The sequence below is a fragment of the Dreissena polymorpha genome, chromosome 3, assembly GCF_020536995.1.
Source record: "Dreissena polymorpha isolate Duluth1 chromosome 3, UMN_Dpol_1.0, whole genome shotgun sequence".
NCBI classification, from domain to species: Eukaryota; Metazoa; Mollusca; class Bivalvia; order Myida; family Dreissenidae; genus Dreissena; species Dreissena polymorpha.
The window spans coordinates 98755321-98779302 of NC_068357.1; the positions used below are offsets into that span (position 1 = coordinate 98755321).

Below are 23982 nucleotides of genomic sequence, written 5' to 3' on the forward strand. Positions count from 1 at the left end.
TACCCCAACTACTTTATGCATATGCTGTAAAAATATTAATTGCAATTATTATACCCCATGCCATTGAGACCGCTCAAGTATTATCATGTTTCTGATTAATTTAGAAATTCAAATCACAACAAAACTTGTGTTTTGAATTTCGATTATTTATTAATAATACATTTCAACACAAAACAAGAAATTTAATAATGGTTGTATTACTATTCGTGCGAATGTGTACCTGTAAGTTAGTACAAAATATTAAAAATGTAAGTTCATTTTCGTGGGATCATTATCATACCATATGTTTTATTAAATTGGCACAGATATAACGTTTTTTACTTAACCATGTATATCAATTGCACCATCTTTGACTTTTTTTGCGGCCACTACATTTGCTTATTTTTTGGGCATCTGGCAGTATCAAAACATTTTTACCTTCCAATTCGATCGACAATTAGAAATATTGAATTTTATATTATATATTACACGCAAAACATTTTATAATAGTATTGTCATAGTATTTCCCTATAGTACTGTATTTGGTGAACATCACCAATCAAATGGATGTGAAGTAAGTGCATTCGTGCATAAAATGTACCTATACAATCTAAATCTTGACATGCAAATAACAACTGTCAAACATGAACGTTATTGCCCTAAAACAAAAGTGTGATGCGATCTGTTTCATATGAGCTCGCCCCCATCGCCCGTGCCATCTCCTCGAACAAGAACTTACTCTGCAGGCCCATTCGTTGGATATCTTATTATCCAACTGGCCATACACATTTTTACAATTGGAAGAAGGAAATAATTTATGATTGAATATTAATTCAGACTGCCGGAAATGCCAATTTATATATTTCATTTGACTTCATATTTAGTCTTTATAGGTACAATTCACTAAGATCGATTTAAGCAAGCGATTTGCTCGTAATTGATTCTGATGTTAAGTCCGATTATCGGCTAGCCGATTTGAGTTCCAACTGCTTTGCAATAAACATTCCAAGTGGGTGATCCTAGTCTTGATCTTATATATGTTTTGTATTGTTGTTCTGTTGTAAAAGTTGTTGATAGAATGCGAATTGGTCACCTAACAAAGATTCTGAAATTTCATTATTTGTATCGATCATTTCTAAACACATTGAAAAGTAACAGAAAAACGCTTATATAACATGTTGTCTTTGTTTCTCTTTACGTCATCAAAATGAGCACAATCCCACAAACAATGCACTGGTAATTCAGAACAAGATTTGTTCAAATTTTCAATTACATACATGCTATCTTGAAACATTGCAATGGTCTTCACTAATTATTCAACACTGAATGTTTGTTTGATATAATTTCTTATCTAAATGACTGCTCTCTTGATAGGAACCTGTTGACGTTTGAAGTCCAGCATTTGGCCGCTTATGGACAGGGCACCGGTCCTATATGGCTGAATAACGTGGAGGGTAATGGTAACGAGTCGAATTTGTTCAACTGCCAGGCCAATAACAGGGGCATGCACGACTGTCGTCATAGCGAAGATGTCGGAGTGGATTGTAACTTTAGTGAGCATTCTGCAATATATTATCATTATGTGTTCTTTATCCATCACACACATTAAAGAGTGATTTTGTTTATATAAAAAAAAACACTTGGAACCACTCACTTTTACAATATTAATTATTTTCCTCAATTGCCTATTTTATTGATTTGTGACTATTTTATAGAGCTAAATGTAAAATTTTATCCCGAAAAAATAACTGCAAATGAATAAATTGAATGCAAACTGACAACAACAGTTCTATTCAACAATACATCTACGTAGCTGATGTTTATATTTTAATTTTATTTTTCGAACACTGTTTTCTGTCCATCACAAATAAACTAAAGACTTTGTATTTATATGATTGTTTAGTCTTATGAAAATGGTGGACCGATGCTGATAGGAAATCCTAAATTTGTTGCTTAGACCATAGCAGATAATACCACCAATGATTAATATGATGTTGAAGTTAGATTCTCCTAATGCCATCACTGTTTTTTTTATTTAATGACACGTATTTTTATCTCATTCAAAAGACTAACAACTTCTTTCATTTTGCACAAATAGTGCATTCTGATTATATGTCGATGTACGTGTATTTAAACTAAACGTAAACGTAATTGTCCGACTATTCATATACCGTTAAGTTAAACAATGCTATTTTAAACCCAAAACAAATTACAAACAAGATAAATGTTACACGTTATGCACATATTTTTTGCAAATGTAAATGAAAAAGGTCCAAACAAAAAATTGTCGACTTTATTTTAATGATACAAATCATATTTCATATAACCTTTCGATATATTGTAAACTAATTTTTTAAACAAATGTTTAACACAAAATATCACAATTTTGCCCACATTGAAGTGTGCAAGGTATTTACGTATATGAATGTCAGTTATGACTACTTTTATTACCACTCACCAATCCCAACAGTTTAAATACTATATATTCTCACTTGATGATCATATTTGATGTAATAATTTCACTTGACGAGTATATTTGAGGTTTTAATATATGAGCAAGTTTGATGATCAAATTACTAAAATTTTCCCTCTTTATTTGTTAAACCGACAGAATTATGTTTGAACGTTTAGTAGGAATTAAAATTGTTGAAAGCAGTTCGCCTGTATGTAAATTCGTGGTATGTTTGTTAATGTACTTTGCGATGTTTTTCCCCATTTATATGAGTCACATCTTCATCAATTATCGGGCTAACATGTTCAACATAATAACGGCATGTTTATGTCAAGAAATCAGTATTTTCTAGAAGACAAATCACAGTTTGATTTTATAAGCATAAACAGGAGTTAATTTTAACCATTTATAAAAAGTATCTAAACTGACTTTCTCCTATCTGTTCAAAATAATAATAGTTGACTTCATATAATAATGCATGGGTAATACTTCGTTAAAATGGAATATCTCGAGTTCTTCAAACGGACCTATTTTTGAAATTTACAAGCAATATTTTGTTAAGTTATTAGCATATATATTTTTTGTCGTTACTTTTACTGCTTTTCGCCTAATCGTCTTGAAAACGCAAGAAAGTCACTCGTTGAACGAATTATATTATCCATTCAGTGCAAGACTTGTATTATAAGCTAAAACAGAATTTGAATGAAGCAATTTAGCAATAATGACATTATTCGTCCATTTGTTTCTTAAGTGATTTTAAAAATGGTCTATATAAGTTGTTAATGTTCTTGGTATATTAACACTAGCGTGTTTAGCAATATTGTGAATTTGTGTTATTTCTTAGTTTCGCATGCAAATGTTTTTGTAGAAGGGAAATTTACTTTTACTAAGACACCATCACATTGGTTGGGAACGTGTATCGAATAAAGGAGTTAATGGCTTCATTGTTCGCTGACCAGAGCAAAACAACAAAATAAAAAATGCTAAAATACGTTAACCACGGTAATTTAAATTATTGTTTCTCTGCATTTTCTTTCTTCACTTATTTTTGTAGTGTTTCAGACTAAATTTACGCATATTACAAACATTTTATACATGGTTGGATGTAAAACAATTTAAATGATGGATACAAAAGTGTACTCCGAGATGTTTGTATAAAATAAGACAAATAAACGTATGTGTGATCTTAAGAGTCTTTTCTGCATTGTTATGAATTTTTTTTACTGCGGCGCAGTTTATTTCATTATTTTTATGTAATTGTTTATTGTAAAGCTTGGAACCTCGTTTACTTATGGGATCTTACATGTAAAACACATGTTACATTAAATCATGATAAGTTGTCAAATGTTTCACGATTGACTTATTGACTTTATCATTTACTAAAAATTGTTTGATTATTAAGTGCAGAAATAATGAAAATACATATCTGTATTTGGACGGGTCGGTGCAAATAGTGTCGTAACGCTGGCAGTCTAGTGTGTGTATTGTATGGAATGTTGAATATGAAGATTAGATCGCATTGGTGTAGTGGATATGGTGACCGCCTTGCGATCGGGAGGTCAGGGTTTGATCCCAACTGTGGGAGCGTTCTTTAGATTTACCCCATAAACACCAAGTACTGGTTCTAGTCCCTGGAAACGGACTCAAGAGTGTTTCAAATAAGCCTTCGGTTTTCTATTCAAACGAGCTAAAATAAATAGCTTTCGAACGTAGATCTTTATACACGGATAGCGTCCTAACAGAACGAAGACAAATTGCGTTAAGTATCCAAATATTTCAGCCAACCTCAATGAGCATAATATGGCACTAGGATATTAACTGATAATGCAATTCCATTTGTACTCAAAACAGTTCCAAACAAGTTTGCCCAATTGTTACAGAAAATGACCATGTTATAGCATCCTACAGCCATGTATATTGTTCTTCTTTAACATGAAGCCGCATATAATTATCCCGGCTGGACATGCGTCATGCATTATTTGAAGCTACCTGGCCCGATGTGAATGAGAAACAGTGACACGATGTTCATGGAAAAATAAGAAGAAAACGCCGTTAAAATTACTGTATGCCTCCAAGATTGAAAGTTTTGCTTTACTACTTTGTTTAAATATTTATCTTATTTATTTAAACGACGAACAAGCAAACGCAATTTCAGCCTCAAATTGGCGGTACAGAAGAAAAGGAAAATAACCCATATCCGGTACATCTTGAATCCATTCAAACTCCATTTAGATCTACGAATTGAGCATCGGTATTACTTAATAGGTCGGTCAATTCAGAAAGTCTACGGCTGAAATTTCGACTATAAAGATTTAAGCAAATTCGAAAAATTCGATTACATTTAATTAAGATTTAGGTGGCATTTTTTAGCAAGCTCCAAACTATAAGACAGAGAGCAGCAGAAGAAAAATTACATATTAACTTACATTCGTTTATATTTTGCTGGTTTGCTCCGAACGGAACCCATAAACCCGAAATATCCAGTGAACATTCCAATCTATATAAACATTCTATGAAAACACAATTTTACTTTTACAGTGATTTAAATCAAGTTTGAAGGTTGAACTGTAATTTCGTGTTGTTTATATTACTTATATCAAACCAGATTATTTCCGCTGTACCATGTCCCGTCAGGGGACCAGAAACCAATCGCTCTTAAACTGAGAGAAGAGTAAATTGCAAATATTAGGTGGATTATAACCTAATTATATTCGCTTTGTATGCGTGGAATTTCCAAACACAATTTATTAAATACAGTGACATGCATAGCATAAGTATATGCATTTATCATATTTGTGCTTCCAGGTCAATTTGGATTTATGTAGTACACAATATATATATACATGTGTATACACTTTACTATATAATTGTATTCATTATAGTTCAACTGTTACACATACACACGCGTATTATTATTTTTGTTCTGTATTCTTCCAATACATAATATAGACTTTACTTAAATGTTGTACTGCAACTGGCTGTGTTAGAACATAATAATACAATTATTTCTAATTTAATATGATTAGTTTAAATAAACATAATCGTAACGTTTGTTTGGAACTTCCCCCAAATACATTAGGTTTAAATAGTAATGTTAATATAGATATCCTGATATATAATACAGTCATTCAAGGGGTTCCGTATCCTTATTAGTTCTGGATCATCTAAAATATAATTCAAATACAATGATTCTGAGAAGGCATCGGAACTCAGTGTAAGTTGGCACAATTTCATAAGAAATGCATTTTTTATTAATTATTGCGCCTAGCCTTTTAGCCATCAAATAGCAAATAAGGTATACAGGAAAGTAAATTAAATGCGAGGATGCTCGCCCCTTTGTGGACTGTACTATTCCATATAATTAACCGCTCATTTTAGAGTTTTTTTTATATTAAATATAACAATATCATAAACTATTATTAAATTATTTACAAAAAAAAAATATTCTTATGAAAGAATGGCAAACTGACAACCGACTAGACAACTCGGGAAATATTTGAGTTTTAAAGTTTGCTACTTAAGTTTTTAACCACTAGTATTAAGCGGTTAATATCACAAAATAATGACCGGATCTAGAGGATCTAGAGGGCCGCTAAAATTCTGTAAATTAAATTTAACGACGGACCCTGTATGTAAATAAATGCAAATAGTAGCAAAATAATATAAGGTATAATATATGTAATGAGCCTGATACTTTGTGAAACGATTATGAAAAAAGTTATGAATTATGTTGCAAATATATGGCTTAATCGTATAAAAAGGATTATTGCTATAATACTTAATTAGAAAAATTATATATAAAGGATCGCAATTTGGAAATGTGTTCATATTTTATAAGTAATTTTCATATTCAGACATGTTTCAGCAAACTTTTGTTACTCAAATGACCTAACTTATAAAGTGTTGAATTCATTTTATTAATAGTGTGTAGATACTTTGACATACGTACAGTACGGGGATGCTAAAGTTTATTTACTCTTGTCATTTTACCAATAAAACATGTTATGCATTCGTCAAAGTACTCCACACGAAAAAAAATTAAACTCTTTACATTAAATTAAGATACTTATACAGCTTTTTTTAAGTTGTGCTTTGTAAGTAATGTGAAAACCTTATTCATTTTATATTATACAATTCGAAAATCCATCCATGCTCCGTAAATATTCCTTAAGTAGTGGCTTTTAATATTGAGTGGACTGTTAATTGGAAAGTGTTAAAACTCAATTAAACTGTTATATAATTCACCAAATACTTAACTTAAACGATGATGCGAAAATTGCATTGTACAATACAATAATGTTTGTTCGTACACTAACTTATGCATACAATCCGATGAACTTGATATTGATTTCTCATTTTATGAACGGCTATTAGAAAACACAAATGCATATTTGATAAAACTTGTTTTGTGCTTTTAGACTAATTCGTTAGTGTATTGTGTCTACATGAATATATCTAACCAGTAAAATACAGATTGTTATGGTTAGGTTTTGAGGTCTGGCGATGATTTGACAATGTCAACGAACAACAAAAATAAGGTCAGAGAGAAATTGTCTTTTTTATAATTCAATGACTTAACTTAAAATAATTAACATCACGTTATGGAATCAAGAACTATAAATGCAAGTCGACTTAAAATCAAGCAATGCATAATTTGTCATACGTCTAGATCACACAATATTGTGCAATTCATTTAAAGACACGCTGTTTATGAAGATTTTTCAATAATTATAATAACCATGTCTATTTCAGGTCCATCTGTTTCGATAATTGGCAATCGGCCGGTGAATGAAAACAGCAGCATAACTCTTGGTTGCCAACTGTCAACATGCTCCACTTCCTCGTGTTACTACAGATGGTCTGCATCGGAAGCGATATCCGGATACACAGATAAACAAAACATAACGTTAACAAATATAACACGGGACTGGAATGCGGCGACATTGTATTGCCATGTCACCGCCGTCAATGGGTTATCCTACACTATTAGATCAACCACAATGAACGTACAGTGTAAGTTACATCAGTTTGTTGAATGCATCGTGAAGAGAAATAATAAAGAACTATAAGAGGAAAATTAATGATGTTGACACAAGATACGGTTTGGGTTGTGATCAGTGCACACTATTGCAGTCTTAACGATGCTTTTCGCGAGTTTTTGCATCTATCTAAAAAACTTAACAACAATTTAGATTGAACTAATTGAACAATGTTTAAACCATAATACAACTGCATAGCAAATCAGATAACGAATCTGATATTTTGGTGTTGGTAAACTGAAACGTTGAATTCCCTCACTAGTGTGCCTTTAACACAATAATATGAATGTATTCGATTTTTGTTATAAACTGAATCATGTAAAGTCACTCTATTTATCTTTAAGTGGCTAAAACGATTTTACACTAAAAAATTTCATACATTGAAAAACACAGTAAATCGAGGAGAATGAATTAAACAAATAGATTTAACAATTGTATGTAGCGTTCAAATGTTTTGTTTCAAGAACTTAATAACGGCATATTACTTTTGTCCCTATGTCTAGGTCGATACGGACATTTTGTTGCAGAAACAGAAATGTGTCCATGTGTCGTATGAATCAATATCGAAACAGATCTTCAGTATTTTCCAACATCTTATTTTTTCGTTTTTTTCCGAATAATTAAAAACGCTATTTTAACATTGTATAAGTCTATTTTGAGTATTTACCTTCTACTTATCTTGATTCTAATTGCTACCATCAACTAAGTATCTTTTTTATTTCACGTTCATAATTTTTTATGCGAGTTTTAAAAGATAGACGTTCACTTGAATATTTGATTGTGGCTGACTTCCACCACATCACTTTAAAGTCCTAGCGCGTTTGAAGAGAACCAACACGACAGCAAGTCACCAATGTGTTACGGTTACGACAATTTCGTTCTTTTGTGTTGGCGGCGTTTAAACCCGCTTATTCATAAGCACACCAGAACTACAAATCGGTGGCACAAACACAACCCAGTTTACACTTATTAATTCATATCATGTTGGTGATTCTGATGTGTCACGCGGGTTTGAAGGGCTCCGAAAACGCGGACAAGCAAGAACGACAAATGTACGAGCAAACGCAATAAATATGACATTTGTCGTTCATTCGTGTTGATGTGTTAACGGGTTTAAAGAGCCCAAATTGACAACACGCCAACACGAAAAAAAACGAGAAAAAAAAACAAAGTCGAACATGTAACATCAGAGCCGACAACAACTTTTATTGAATGGAAGAATATTTAAACGAACGGAAATAACTTCTCGTATAAAAAATATCCATTTTACAATGTAGGTGTTATTATTTTTCAATTTTTATTGTTTGTAAATGTGTTTTTTGTTTATACGACATAATATATAAATAACATAAGAAAACTAATTTTATATATCAAAATGTGAATAACATAACAAAACTAATTTAAAAGAACATGACAGTTTATATGATCATTGTACGAAAAATAATCTTGTAAGAACCTCACCTTTAAGTTCGGCACTATACACCACACACGCCCTTGCAGTATTTTATGCTGGCTATTAAGTTAACATACCCATTTAACATATTTGTTTCTGTTTCATTTTGTTAAAAGAAGTGATTAACGTGATTGCTTAAATGTCAAATTACCGCTCTGTTACAGATGGTCCATCGTCAGCTAACATATCAGTCAGTAGCCCATGGACATTGACTGAGAACACATCACCCCCTACTGCCATCACTTGTTCAAGCCCCGTCTGCAACCCCAGCTGCAATGTCAAATGGTTCAACGGTTCAACCCAAATACTTAGCACAACGCTTTTTAGCACAGCAGTCCGTCGATACTTCGCAGGATTTTACACGTGTAATGTTTCTAATGCAGTTGGATTTTGGACTGTACAGCTGAATCTTATCGTCAACTGTAAGTTGTTAACTTGTTGAATGTTCCTTTGGGGCTAAACATGCAATGCTTTGTTTATTAATTTATTATTCATTTTATGTTTAAGCCTGTTATAGCAATAACGTAGGCATATTTTCAAGACTACTTTTCAAACAAACTATAATTTTAGTCGAGGTATATTTAATCAATCCTTTTGAGCGTATAATGTGTCAGGCAATATAATGCGTGGGCTCATGATCCAGTCAGTAAATAATAAAAATGCGTGTAAACGAATATAAATATTTGAAAACAAGTTGTGGTTGGAACATTTATATCTTTAACTTATTTTGGAGCTTATAACATTGAGGTAGGAGTCATATATTTTAGCTTTAATGTTGTGTTATGTCGATTGTTATGAAATAATCGATATAATTAAATATAATTAAACAAATATGTTTTATAAATAAATATAATCTTCTTGCTTGTGTTAAGACGGACCGTCGGAAATGTCCATTACTCCCTCCGAAGAAAATCAGACCTTAGTGGAAGGCGCCAGTGCTCAGAACATAATATGCAGCGTATGGGACTACTTTCCGTCTTGCCGCGTGCAATGGACGCTGAATAATATTGTCAGTCAGGAAAAAAGCGTAAGAGGTGGAAGAATTGATCTGTTACTGTTCAATAGATCTGTTACTAGAAACGACACAAACATATACAGGTGTACGGCCAAGAACTTGGAAAGCTTCATTGAGATAAAAAGGGAGAAAACCCTGAACTTGACCGTGCTTTGTAAGATTATTTATATATAATTTACCGTCTCGCTCGAACGAAATAAAACGTAACCTTTGCCTTGAAAAACATACAATTTTATAATTTCTACATTCAATTTATATACGTAATTGTAATATAACCAAATACATTACGTCGATTAGTAATACCATACACAGGACGTCAAAAGTGGTATTTTGATTTTAATCACTATTAGATTACCTGCTGAGTTTCACATATATACCATTCCTTTATGTATTAGATGGTCCCGATGCCGTGGAAATAACGCCAACAGATGCAACCATTCGTGTCGTTGAAGGCCAAAGTATAAGTGTGATATGCACAATTAGGAACTGTTTTAAGGATTGCATTATGCAATGGACGCGTTCATCCAGCATCTTTGTACCATCTCAAAGCGTAACGTCACTTCCGCTTTTTAGCTCTATGTACAAAATTGATCGCCAAATGTCTGGTACATACGTTTGTATTGGCACAAACAGAAACAGTTTCAAAATAGTAAACAACAGCATGGCTCTTGACGTGCAGTGTAAGTGTGTTCTTTCTTAACGCTATTGTTATGAAAAGTAACGAAGAATGTTTATGTAAATATTATATCCTGAAAAATATATATGCGGATGTTTATAAGAATAGTCATACGAGCGCAAAATATATTTGTATACCAAGAGAATGACCCTAATAGTATTTAAAATGGTATAAATGAGTTTAATGTGAACATGTTTAACTGATCAAACGCGTAATAATACATTAGGAAGATGACTATTAAAAATTACAAAGATTACAACAGAAAAACTGGCGGGAAATATGACCATGATGATTATCTGGTTTATGTTGTTGATGCTGTTTTGCTTATTAAGTTTCGGTAACTTTTGTTAATATGCACATCCAAAATTTGTCCAAATCTTATCTGCAAACGCACAAAATTGACGTTTAAAGTGAACGCTTTCTTTCAGATGGCCCATCGTCAGCCACCATATCTGTCAGTAGCCCATTGGCAGTGACTGAGAACACATCGCCTCCCACCGCCATCATTTGTTCTAACCCCGTATGTAACCCAAGCTGCACTGTACAATGGTTCAACGGTTCAACTCAAATTCTTACCACAACGCTTTTTAGCACACCGGTCAGTCGATACTACGCAGGATCGTACACTTGTAACGTTTCCAATGCAGTGGGATTTAGGACTAAACAGCTGGATCTTATCGTTCATTGTAGGTTGTTTTTGTTAATTGTCTCTTTAATTTAAACAACAAAAAAGATTCAAGGCCTTGTTTAGTTATGAATAATAATTATATGTATATAATGTATAATATTTAAAGCATGCAATTGCAATAACAAATTGTTGTTAATAACCTATTTATTTTGAAATATAAATTCAACATTATTTATATTGCACCATTGATCTCACCTCTATGTCTTGGTTCTATGTACCAGATGGACCTGATACTGTGGACATTGCGCCTACACAATCAACCATTCAAGTCGTAGAAGGCTACAGTATACATTTGGTATGCACAATACGGAGCTGTTTTAAGGACTGCAATTTGAAATGGACACATTCATCCGGCTTAACTTCACCATCTCAAAATGTAACGTCACTTTCGCTTTTTGAATCCACGCATACAGTCAATCGTCAAGAGGCTGGTATATTTGTATGTACGGGCACAAATATGCACACTTTAAAAACTGCAAACGACACTATGACACTTGACGTACTTTGTAAGTTTGGCCTGTTTGGTATTTCTATGAAAACAAATGGAGCATGTTATATGATTCGATATTATTATTGCATATGAACAATATAATGGCGCTTGATTACATACGATAGTCATTATAGTTACAGAACTAAATACATCCCATTACATGCGGTAGTTTATTTTTCGCAAATAACACGGCAGGGGGAATTTCTTGTTTTCAACATCAATAGAAGAAATCATCATCACTCTATATAATAACTACATGTTATGTTAGACCTTGCAAGAGTTGGACTATACCAAAAACTAATTTTGTCTGGATGTATTATGTTTGTGTCCATTTAGACGCACCTGATGTGACGCTACATTGGGACGAAGGCGAAAAGAAGTTCACATGTACAGCCGAAGGAAATCCCGACAATAATACTTTCCACGCCCTTGAATTCCGCATATTAGGCTCTCCGATCAGAAACATCAGTTTTCAGTCGGGAACAGGCAGGTCACGTTATGCAGTGCTTAAGGAACGTAGTTACCAAGACAAAGGAACTTACACGTGTACAGTAGAAAATGGAATTCTCAAAAATGGCGCAATAAAACATAGTTACACGTTGGAAGTGGTGATAAAAGGTACACCCTAGAAAACATATAGTTGTATTGATAGATTGATTTGCGACTAATGTTATTGACTATCTTTCGAATTGCTTTATTCAGCAAGTATACGTGTAGAGTGATCGCAACAGAGTTACACGATCACAACACACATAACAGCAGAAATAATTTATAGAAGTTGTAAAACTGATATAGTGAACATTTAAATACGTTTTGTACCTAGTTAAAGATGCATTATAAAGAAGCGTATGTTTATTAAACGGTTCGTAGTGTCTCTAATTAGTAGATTTATGTTTTATTCTAGACGTCCCAATTTTGTTGGAACACATTAGAACGTATAACGTATCAAAAGGCGACCCACTGAACGTCACCATTCCTGTCTACGCCTTCCCAGCCGTCCCGAGAACCGGCATTGTCATCAAGATGGGAGATCGTATAATGAGTGCCTCAGACAATATAACTGTTAACTTAGAGAACGGTACCGGCTTGGTGTTTTTTCACAACCTGCAAATAACAAGCGAGATACAAACGCTGTCAGTGGTAATCAATGCGACGCAAGAAGAGATCTTCGGGCATTGTATTGTGACCTTCACAAATGCCGTTGGTACAACAACAGCACATTTCGCTCTTTTCCCACAAGGTAGTTTGAGTATTTGTATTTGTTTTGTTTAAACTGTCTAAAATACTTTGTTTTCTAACAAAAAATCATCATAAAAACACAAACATGTATAGTCTTACATTGATTCGTCTGGATAAGACTAGTTAATTTAGTTGTTTTCAAAGCAGTATATATTATTAAAACAGCTTTTGTCCACTAAATGTATTTTTCAGTTTTTTTTATCTGTTTGAGACATGCTTGCTTTTTGCTTTTTGTAATGAAAACCTATTTTGTTTTTCTATCTAACTAAATGTCCTTGACATAGTTAACGAATACGTATTTTACAACTGTCTTACATGAAATGAGATAATGGCACTTGTCTTGAATATTTATTTGAACACAATCAGGACCACCCGACTCACCGGCGCGTTTCGAGCAACAATCGACAACGTACAATAGCGTTACGTTTTCCGTCGAATCCGGCTTTTTCAATGGCGGGGATCAAACACTCGTCCTGCAGTACCGGCGAGTGAACAGCAACTCTTTATGGGCGAACGGCTCGGTAGCTAACGCTGGCAAGAAGAAGCATGTCGTTGTGGCGATGACGGTAACTGACCTTTCGCAAGTTACCGACTACGAGTTCAGAGTCTATGCCTTCAACGTGTATGGTCATAGCGAGTACTCGGCTTTGGTCCAAATCGCAACATTTCTACGTATGTAATCACCCACGTTCGTGTTATTTTTAATCGCCACCATGCTCGTCGAATGTTTTAATTCCAAGCCTTTTAATAAAACAAAACAACCTCCAAACACGGCTATTAAACTGAATGCACTAAGTAATCTCCTAATGTTGAATGCTTTTGTTGTATTCATAACAAATTGTTTAATATTATATGCACAATTGATGCGCTGCTGTCATATTTGCTAACGCATAATTATATTATTTTTGTATACGTGTATTGCTATTATAAAGGGACATTTTCACAGGCTGGGATATTGGCATTGTATTTATCTTTTTTTTCGTATATAAAACACAACATCAAAACGCAAGGTCCGAAAATAACACAACTAATTTAAACCTAAAACCCGTTTGGCTATGATAAAGTAGCTTTTGAAGTTGATAAAATAATAAAAAGGTAACACACGCAAAACTAATTCATAATTTGGACTGGCAATGGTCTAGTTGAAAAGGCATTGGGTGATTTTTTTCAGTCAAATGAATCCCGATTCGAACCCAGGTGGGCTTAACTTTTTATCGTTTTTATTAATTTACCTCAGATATGTTTTTCCACAGTCTCAAACTATAGTGTTAAGGCATGTTATTAAAACTTAAAGTAGAAAACAAAGTATACAAGTATCTTGAAGTTGGAAAAGAGTAGAGGGTTAAATAATTTGTTTGGATATTAACTTTTGTCTGCTATGGATCTAGATGTTGGAATGGTCGTTGGTAGTGTAACAGGCGGCACTGCAGGCGTCGTTCTGATCTTGGTGATTATGTGCGCTGTGTACTTGAAAAAGAAGCGCGGTACGTTACACAATACTAGCATAGCAAATAGTGTTTTAAAGAATTTAAGCTTGACAATGAAGAAATTGTTCATTATACCATATTATAATTAAACATGCTATCATTATACATATATTTTATTGATATTTGAGAATTGTTTTTCCCCAGGTCGAAAGGGCAGTTCAAAATATTGCCATTTGTGCTGTGGAAAACTACTTAAATAATAATAATAATAAAAATTATAACAATAATAATAATAATAATAATAATAATAATAATAATAATAATAATAATTAAAATAATAATAACTATAATAATAATAATTATAATAATGATAAGTATAATAAAAACACTTATTTTTATGATCTATGAGATCGCATATTTTTCTTAACAAGCTATTGACATCTTTGTAATTGCAGATAAGAAGCCACCGTAAGTAACTGTTATATGCTATCGATCTTATTATAAATTTATATTAAATTTAATATCTTCAATGGAAATATAAAGACACATTAAGTAATTAACGCCTAACTAAAGCTTAATAGATTAAGCAGCATAAAATGCAAGTAGTTAAAGCACTTTTTTGCTGTATAATTTAGTGTTGCTGTTTGTTTCAGACAAACTGTTACGTTTACAAACATTCTAGAAGAGCCGAAATGGCAAGGTAAAACGACATAATGCGATCTATTGATATTCAATAATTATTTATTTGGAAAGCTGGCATTTATGAAACGATTGTATGTGGTAAATTACAAATGTATACATGAATGACCCCGAAATTCTCGGATTATTTTAAGTTTTTTAACACATTCGAATGTGTAGGAAAGATGATCTCAAAAACACAAGTTCATTGTAAACGACAACGCAAGAACGTTATTATTTTATTAAACAAAAGGGAAAAACCAAATATATTTAACTAGTGAATAATTCGAAATCTAACTATATGGTAGTCTTAAAAAAGCTTGTTTATTGTCTGTCATTAATAAATTAATATCCTTTCATTTCAGGACATGCAGAGGGAAATGTGTAAGTGTGTCTTTCATAAGTTCTCCATGTTTAAAATGTATTTTTTGACCTTTTTTTTTGTCATGATTGCAGTACCAAAGTTAATAAAAACTTTCTTAAAATAAAAATTTAGATAATTTTGTTTGAATATTTTTCGTTAGCACAAATTAATATTGCTTTATTGCATTTGTGCAGCACACATTTATTACAAGTTTATGATTATGTGATATTATGTAAAAAATCGCACGAAGACGCCTATAACATCTTCAATTAATGTTGATGTTTTTGTTATATGTATTATAAACGTATTTATTTAACCATGATCTTAGGTTAAATAAGATCATACTACTCACGGTTAGTTGGTTTTATTTACTTTTTGATTGGCAATGGTTGTTATAACTCTGCGCTGTGAATTTGTGTAGCTATGAAACATTTAAGATGGGATTGTTCAATGGCTCAGATTATCCCAAGAACTAAGTAGAATGTATTTTTGAAGCATGATGTGTTGATTAAGAAACATCATGAAGCCGAAACCCCTTACTGGAAGAAGCCTATCTGCTTTAAGACCTGATCTTCAAAAACTATTTTCTCAGGATCTCTAAATGAAAGTTCTAACTTGTAAGGATAGATGGGCAACTGATGGCTATTTTTTTACGAATAGTCAGACTGTCATCTCGATTTGATAGCAGGTAAAGCCGTTTACGAGAAGCCCTTATTGGCAGTAATTTGCATGTGCGCATCGTGTAAATGTCTGTTTTAAAGCATTTAAACTTAAGCCGATAATATAAAGCTTCATGATAAGATACCATTTTTATCAAAATTGTGTTAACATATATAACCGCATATAATCTTTAAAATCGATTTCGGATTGTAGACATTCATAAAACGGTGTTTACTCAATGCAAGCCTTCTATTTAAATCAAGACATTCTCACTTACTTAAAGTCATTAAAATGGTAAAAAAGTGCATATAATTGAAAAACATACTTTTACCTTTACACGTTTTTTTGGTTATTTTGACGCACGCATATGTTAGCCTTATTTCGTGTATTTATTTTTATATGATCTATATATGTTTCAGTCTTAAATACACTATTTGTTTTCTTCTGTTATGTTCAATTTCCTATAAATAAAGACACAGTAGGCGAGTTGGAGGTGAGTGAAATCTTCTTATTCGGAGTGGGTTGGGCGAAAGCTGCAAATGAGCTTATAGACAAAACAATTTTGTAACTTTATATAGTAAGAGTCGTATAAATACTGTATTCTTATACACATGTCTCGTAACAAGATCTTAATGTGAACGTGGTTTGTTTTTCTCATAATGTAAGCATTCCGCACTGCACTTATACAGTTATTTGTTTGATTTTTTAGATATACGGAGTGTTCATCCGAAAACATCTACATGAATACCAATGCAACTGAAATGTATCTATTTTTTCATTTTTGTATTGTTTTTATCAGTGAGGTGTTTAAGCCCAACCTCTAAACAAAGTTGTAAAATGTAAAAACGCACTGTATCGTATATGGATTTCAATATTTTTTGTGTATAAAAATGTTATACAGTGTAAACCATTATCAGCAGGTTTTGACGTCGGCGTAAATGTGCAATGTTTAACGTATGTTTCTTTGTTTTCATGGCCAGTGGATACTGTTATATTCAACATATTGTGAAATTGGCCCTTTTATATAATTATATTTCGCTATGCTTCACCGGTAACATTAATACTTTTATTGCTATATTGATGGTTTTATATTTACTTATCTGCATGTGTACAAATCGATGATGAAGAGACATATGTCTAATAAGTTTAAAAAGCCACCGGCCATATAGTTATATCTAGACCGTAGTTGAACTTTTACAATAAATCATAGCTCGCTAACGTTAACTCCGCACAAGTAACTATGAACACAGTAGCTATCGTACAGAAAACGAGTATTTCGGATTAAACCGTATCGTATCTATAAAGGGTTGATCCCATCAATGAACTCATGAAACATGAGTACGAATAAATCCGAGTTCAAAATACATGTACAAGGGTTATAAAACGCTGAATTAGGCTCATTGAATTCGTGTTGGCGAATATATATACTCCCTATATAAACCCAACGTCACCGTTATTTTCTCAAAACCCCTTGCAAACCGGAAAGCTTCATATGATTTAACGTTTACCGTGGAGTCTCGCTTTGCTTTCAGTACCGACGTCCAATTTTGATATTCAATACTTCAGCAAGTTCTAAAAAATGAAACATATACTTGCTTAAATACATGATTTATGCTTTGTTTCTTAATAATGTGCAATAAAAAAAATTGGAATCGGGTCTGCTTACTATTTCGACGACACTGGTGTCTGTTTAAAGAGCAAAAGTTACAACATAATAGTATAATTAGTTAAGGGATGAAAATATAAAGTACGAGCATTTATAAACCAGCACTTATATATGTAGATATTCAAAAACAACTTACAATCACATGTTTTTCATTGATATAACGATTCGATTTGGACCTTACAGACAAGCGTCTATTGACAGTAATCGATGTTTCAAAGCCAAAGCCAATTCAAACGACGAAGCTGACTACATGAATGTGGCTAAGCAATTGGGTAAACCAAATGATGACGATATGAGTGAGGATGACCACGTGTATGATTTAGCACAAATGTCTATCAAAACAGCGTTGGAACAAGGGAGTATCAACATAAATGTACCGAAAAAGTCTTCAAATACCCCTTCTGCAGCGTGGTATGCGAAAAGCGTACCTATAGACAAGGAAGAAGATGTTGATTCCACAATGGACGCACACAGAAAACCAGCTGATCAGATTTATGATAACATCCGACTAACGCCGGGTCAAACTAAACTAAAGAAGACGAAGAATATTGACGAGTATGTTCTTTATGTTGGGATTAAGTTGTATCTGATGTACTTTTTATTAATGTGCAATCCTTTGTAATAGTTGAGTTTATAGTATTATGTTAACGGTATGTTCATTAATCTAACACAGACGGTATTAAATTCGAAAGTTTATTTATATATGATTTGGAATAACGTAATGGGTTTGTTGTTTTTTGGATGAAGGACATATATTATAGGAGAACATTTTAAAAACTTGTTTGAGCAAAACTTCGAATATACACTCAAATATAGTTTATGTGAGGTACAAATCAATAGGCAGTTACATAAGCCTTATATAGAAATACTTTCTAAAATGTTAACACGTACATTAAGGTACATTTTATTAAGTACACTTACATGTTTTCCTTACAGATTTGAATATGATTACGTGACATTGCAGTAGATTCACGGAAAAGCAGTAAGTATACAACATGCGATATGCATATTCACTTTTGTAGTTTGCCTTGTATCCTAAGTAAACCGACACTGTATGGAAACCGAACATTTGGTCCGTTCCAGTTGGCGTACGGAATAGAGAGTTTTCACTGTAGTTCATTCGTAGATATTAAGTTTTTGAACAGAAGTTTTCATCAAATAAGGAACATATTTCAGCCCGATCGTGTTTTACCTTTGCATTATACGTATATTGGATCTGCCATTCTTTGTTACCTCTTACCACAGTTTAATGAACAACTTCAGATAAACTTCCAGACCAAGTTGTACATTGAAATCGGCTTAAGTCTGTCTAAAAAAGCATGCAATAAGAAACATTCCGCTACCTTAAATAGTTTGAACAACTATTTAATAAAAATAAACCGTTAAAAGCTTAAATGGGAAAGACCGTGCTTTAAAAACCCCCATAAAAACTGGTATTTATTGAGTTAATTGCATTTAACTAATTGCATATTATTCGTATCTCACTCCAATCCAATAACTGTGTTATTAGCGAGAACGAATATCAAACAGTCGCAAATTTTTACACATACCAAGCTACTTGCAATGTCATTACAACCGGAAGAAACGTACGAACATCCCAAGTTCATCCGCTTAAAATAACATGCCGGCATTTTAGGGCTTCAGATGTGATATTACTCGCAACTACAGTAAGAAAAACTTATTACAATGGAAGATGATCGTAATTATGAAGTGTTTTTGAATGGACCGTGCACATATGAGCCTGAGTCTAGAGCATGTCAGTCAGTTTGTCTGAATCTGACAGCGAGCAGTCTTTGTCGATGCTCATGATGACCATCGTGTTGGTACATATTTAATTGCATAGTATTTTTACCGCACATGTTGGAAATAAAACAAAATAAGTTTTGATGTCTTTGATTGTAGTTTTACAGTACGCTCGCATTGAATATGGCTACGTTGTACGGTTCATAATTATCAAATACCTAACTGATACTGGCAACAATCTGAATGAATTTATTGAAACTCAAAATACAACTTCCATCTTAATATTAATGTGATGAAACCAAATCAAAGGCATGGTGAAGGTTTAAGAGGACAGGGTGTTGCCTTGGTGCGCCGGAGTGTCTTAGGCCTTGATGGGGCACTGGTCTAATAGTGATTACTATTTAGGACGCAAATGTTATTTAATATGGGAAAGCTTATCCCTTATCTGATACCATACTGTGTCGAACATAATAAACTTGAGATATATCAAGTGATAAGATACACTTCAACACCCAAATATGCATAAACTACATGACACAATTGACAGATTTGTACAGAAAAATACACAGCACTGGTAACTGGTGTTAATTTGATATCGTCATTGTCTTGTTGCCATAGATATTCATGAAAGTTAAGAAAATAAGAAAGCAACTCTTCTCTTTGTGACCTTATATTTAACCCATATTATTACTGCAAAATGCCTAGCTGTTCATTGTTTATTAAATACTTATAATTATGATAAATGCACAAACCCCTAAGCATTTTATATTTTATTGTGAATATCGCATCGTATACCCATGGTATTAGCAAATACTATATATACTATTACTATTATAGTTAATATTATTCTAGTTTCCTTTTAAAATGTTTTCTGTTACAAGTATGTGTGATAGACAGTACATTATTTGGCTTGAATATTAGTTTTAAGTAATTTGACATAGTTTGACATAGTTTTTGACCAACACATTGGGTCTCTCATAATTTCTTAGAAGATGAAGAAATTATCCTGACAAGTACACATACTATGTTTGACGCTTTGAATATTGTTGGTCACCCAGGTTATAGTCTAATTTTTTTTTTAAGTCGAAATAAATTTGTCATTGTATATCTGTTTTAATTATTCCTTACTAATAGGCGAAGGTTTCAAATAACTTTGTAGTTACCAAGCCATGCTTACATACTTTTAAAAATAATGAATCCTGAAAATAATCCTTATTTTTAAACTAAATAAAGGCACAAAAACGAATCATATAAACATTTCTAGTAATATTTATACATAAATATTTGTGTGAATTTCGAAGTTTCGTCCGTGTGTTACTTGCACTCGAAAGCTACACACTGAACCATGCCAATTTACGACTGTCATTACAACAAATCAGTTGTAACAAAAGCTTTCAATAAAACGTAACGAAACACTATACCAAAATAACACGATATTGCTAGTCACAGTTGACATTGAGCGAAATGTTTCAAGCTCCAATGCGCAATAACAATTGACGCATTTCCTTGTCATGCGCATTGGGAAGAGTCTACTTACTCACCAAAACAGGTGGAGGAAATACCCGAGCGGGTAATGGAAATAGCCAATCAGCACACTCATCGTTTTTAGTGGGATAATGTGTTTTTTTCCAAATATTGTGATGATTTCAATCGTCTAAGAATATTTTAAACAATGAAATAGCAATTTTTGTTATAAACATGACCGTTGACCTTTAAAAAAAAATTTTAAGAGAAGATTTTACATTTTAAGTAAAGAGATTTGTGAACAGTGGTGTTTAAAAAATTGAAGACAATCCGAAAGACTGCGTAAATATTCTCATAAACAGAAAGCAATTTAAGGTTTATTACGTGTTTTTGAAAACATAGAAAACATAGATCAGCGTTGAAAGTGATTTGTTTATTCTTTCATTGGCATATTCGTATTTAAAATTGACAAGGTTCCAATCATCTAACTAGTCAAGTGATGTCTGTATACATTCCACCGATATTCTATACTACGACACCATATTTGAACAACATTACATGTGCAATATTACATTTGCCTATTGCAGCCCCTAATTACCAAGCCACCGAACCATCCTCAAAAAGTTCTGATGAAGTGGACTACGAGAACACCTTTTGAAAGAGGATGAATAAATCAACTTAAAAAAAAACGCTTGAGCAATTTAATACGTGTAGGTGTAAAACATGTATTCAGTGACCTGCATCGATCTTAAACCGTGCATCAATTTTACTTTGCCCTTTGACCGATGATTTTCATGTTCATACATTCTATAAAAAAACACAGCGATTAATACGATTCCTAACGATCATGTGATCGGTGTGTGTTTTTACTTCGAAACACGAGCTGTCAAATGACATAACTTGTCATTAATTAATTGATTTTGATTTGTTTGAGCGTTGTATATCTAGTGTAAATAAATACCCTTTTGTAGAACTTTGCACTTCCATTTCATCGAGTCATACATGAATTAGATCTAGAAGTTAAATTTTAATTTATATTGACGTTTGTGATATAACATATGCATTTCGTGTAACATTATAATGCCATGTTAAATTTTCTTGGGCATTGACATTCAAATATTGTTGAACTATTTGCGAACGTATTACATTTTACGAAATTCATCATTCCAAACCCGTAGTGACATAACCATCTTCTTAACAATATGGGAACTTAATACTGTAGAGTCAATAAGTGCACTCAACATCTTTTAAAACTTGTTACTTTTTTGTCCTCAAATTTGAATCGCCAAAAATACACGATATTTTTTCAGATATTTGTCACATCTTCATATCCATTTGCGAAAATATGTTTTAATAAGATTTGAAAGAATCACTTATCCGTAACGTGTTACTCACTTTTACATTACCAGTCCAAGCATAAGCGGCGCCAGAATTTGACTTTAATTTACTCAGATTAAAATTTGGGCCACATCTAAGAAAGATAAACATTCTGCCCAAGTGTTTGACTAAGTAATACATGAAGCTTCTAATGCAATTGTTATCAAAGAATTGACCTTGCGATATATTTTTACCCCATATATTAAGATTCAAAATCCTCCTAGTATTGTCATTTTATTTTTAAGATTGGATTTCGATTAATCGTTGAGCAAGGTTAGTCATTAATTTTACTTGTAAATTGGTCACATTTTTTATAGTGTTGACCTCATCGAAATAGATTTGAACTTGCCCTATATATTTTCACGATAAACATTCTGGTCAATTTTCATCAATATCTTGTTTCTTTTATTGATAACGATGTAAAATGAAAATTGAGGATTACAAGATTGTTCTAATTTTTGACCTTGTGACTTTGTATATGACCCCCACTTGACAAAATTTGAACTAGGATATGATTGATTCAACTAAATAAGCTGCGAAGATTGTTGTAGTATAGAATTTCCAATTCGGTTCGTAAAGGAGAACAATGAGAGATAACTATATAAGCTTCTGTATTATAATTTAGGTCTCTATGTATTGATCGTGAACTTTTTAGCTCATGTGTTAATAATTCATTTATTGATTTTGTGTGTTTCTAACTTTTGAATTCAAGCGTTAACTTAAATACAGAAATGGAACTAGCCTAACGTTTAGTATTTTTCAATTAAAATTAACTCAACAGGTTGGGTATTGATTTTTCTTTTTGATAAAATGTATTGTTATTTGCCTTGGCTTTGCTTTTTATTAATTTTATGTGTTCCTTTAGAAAAATAAAAGAAATAGTACAGTTGGTGAATGCATATTATTGTATTATTGCTACTTGTAAATGAATGTTTTTAAGTAATACTCAAGACTATAACACTGATTAATTGTGAGAGAAAATGACGTTTATGTACATATTTTGAGCATATATCGAGCGTAGTTTAAGATAACAGAGAATATATGTATTTATGTGTGAAACCAACAAGTAATCTGGTCAAGTAATTTATGTACATGTTTATACTTATTAAACGTCTTTACTGCTTTAAAATAAATAGTATTATAAGGCTTTTTTGTTTATTAAACAGGAAATTGTATAATATTAGACCGTATTTCAGTATTCCCCGTTTTATGTTAATCCTTTTTATTGTTGAATTGTTGATAAGCGATATCCATGAATGCTATATAATATGTTTACGTATGTAATTATAGTATACACACGTTAACTTCAAGTCGGATGAAAAGCATAAAATTTAAAAAAATGACAGCGTCGAATAATAAATGACATGTTACACAACATTTTATTGGATGTTTAACGTTAGAATATGTTAATGATTGTTTAATGTAAGAGCTTAAGAATGTTAATACATCAGGTAGTGTTTTGTCCGCACTTCATTTTGTTATGTGTGTATCGTTGTATAATATACTGTATTTTCATATGCACGCTACTGATTTTCTTCAATACGTATCTTTTTAAATTTGATAATAAATACT

General features: G+C 32.5%; 1 protein-coding gene across 1 annotated transcript in view; it reads left to right on the top strand.

Moving 5' to 3' along the window:
* The window catches only part of LOC127875478 (hemicentin-1-like), a 62935-nt gene extending 38953 nt beyond the window's left edge, over positions 1 to 23982 (top strand). Inside the window, exons 4-21 of the mRNA XM_052420555.1 lie at positions 1354 to 1532; positions 7184 to 7444; positions 9088 to 9345; positions 9796 to 10092; positions 10334 to 10618; positions 11043 to 11300; positions 11524 to 11808; positions 12129 to 12410; positions 12697 to 13032; positions 13398 to 13703; positions 14420 to 14515; positions 14914 to 14926; positions 15112 to 15158; positions 15502 to 15520; positions 16870 to 16923; positions 18010 to 18381; positions 18763 to 18808; positions 21621 to 23982. Coding sequence (XP_052276515.1) covers positions 1484 to 1532; positions 7184 to 7444; positions 9088 to 9345; positions 9796 to 10092; positions 10334 to 10618; positions 11043 to 11300; positions 11524 to 11808; positions 12129 to 12410; positions 12697 to 13032; positions 13398 to 13703; positions 14420 to 14515; positions 14914 to 14926; positions 15112 to 15158; positions 15502 to 15520; positions 16870 to 16923; positions 18010 to 18381; positions 18763 to 18793 — 3249 coding nt within the window. The 5' untranslated portion in view covers positions 1354 to 1483 and the 3' untranslated portion in view covers positions 18794 to 18808; positions 21621 to 23982. The remainder of the gene's footprint in view (positions 1 to 1353; positions 1533 to 7183; positions 7445 to 9087; positions 9346 to 9795; positions 10093 to 10333; positions 10619 to 11042; positions 11301 to 11523; positions 11809 to 12128; positions 12411 to 12696; positions 13033 to 13397; positions 13704 to 14419; positions 14516 to 14913; positions 14927 to 15111; positions 15159 to 15501; positions 15521 to 16869; positions 16924 to 18009; positions 18382 to 18762; positions 18809 to 21620) is intronic.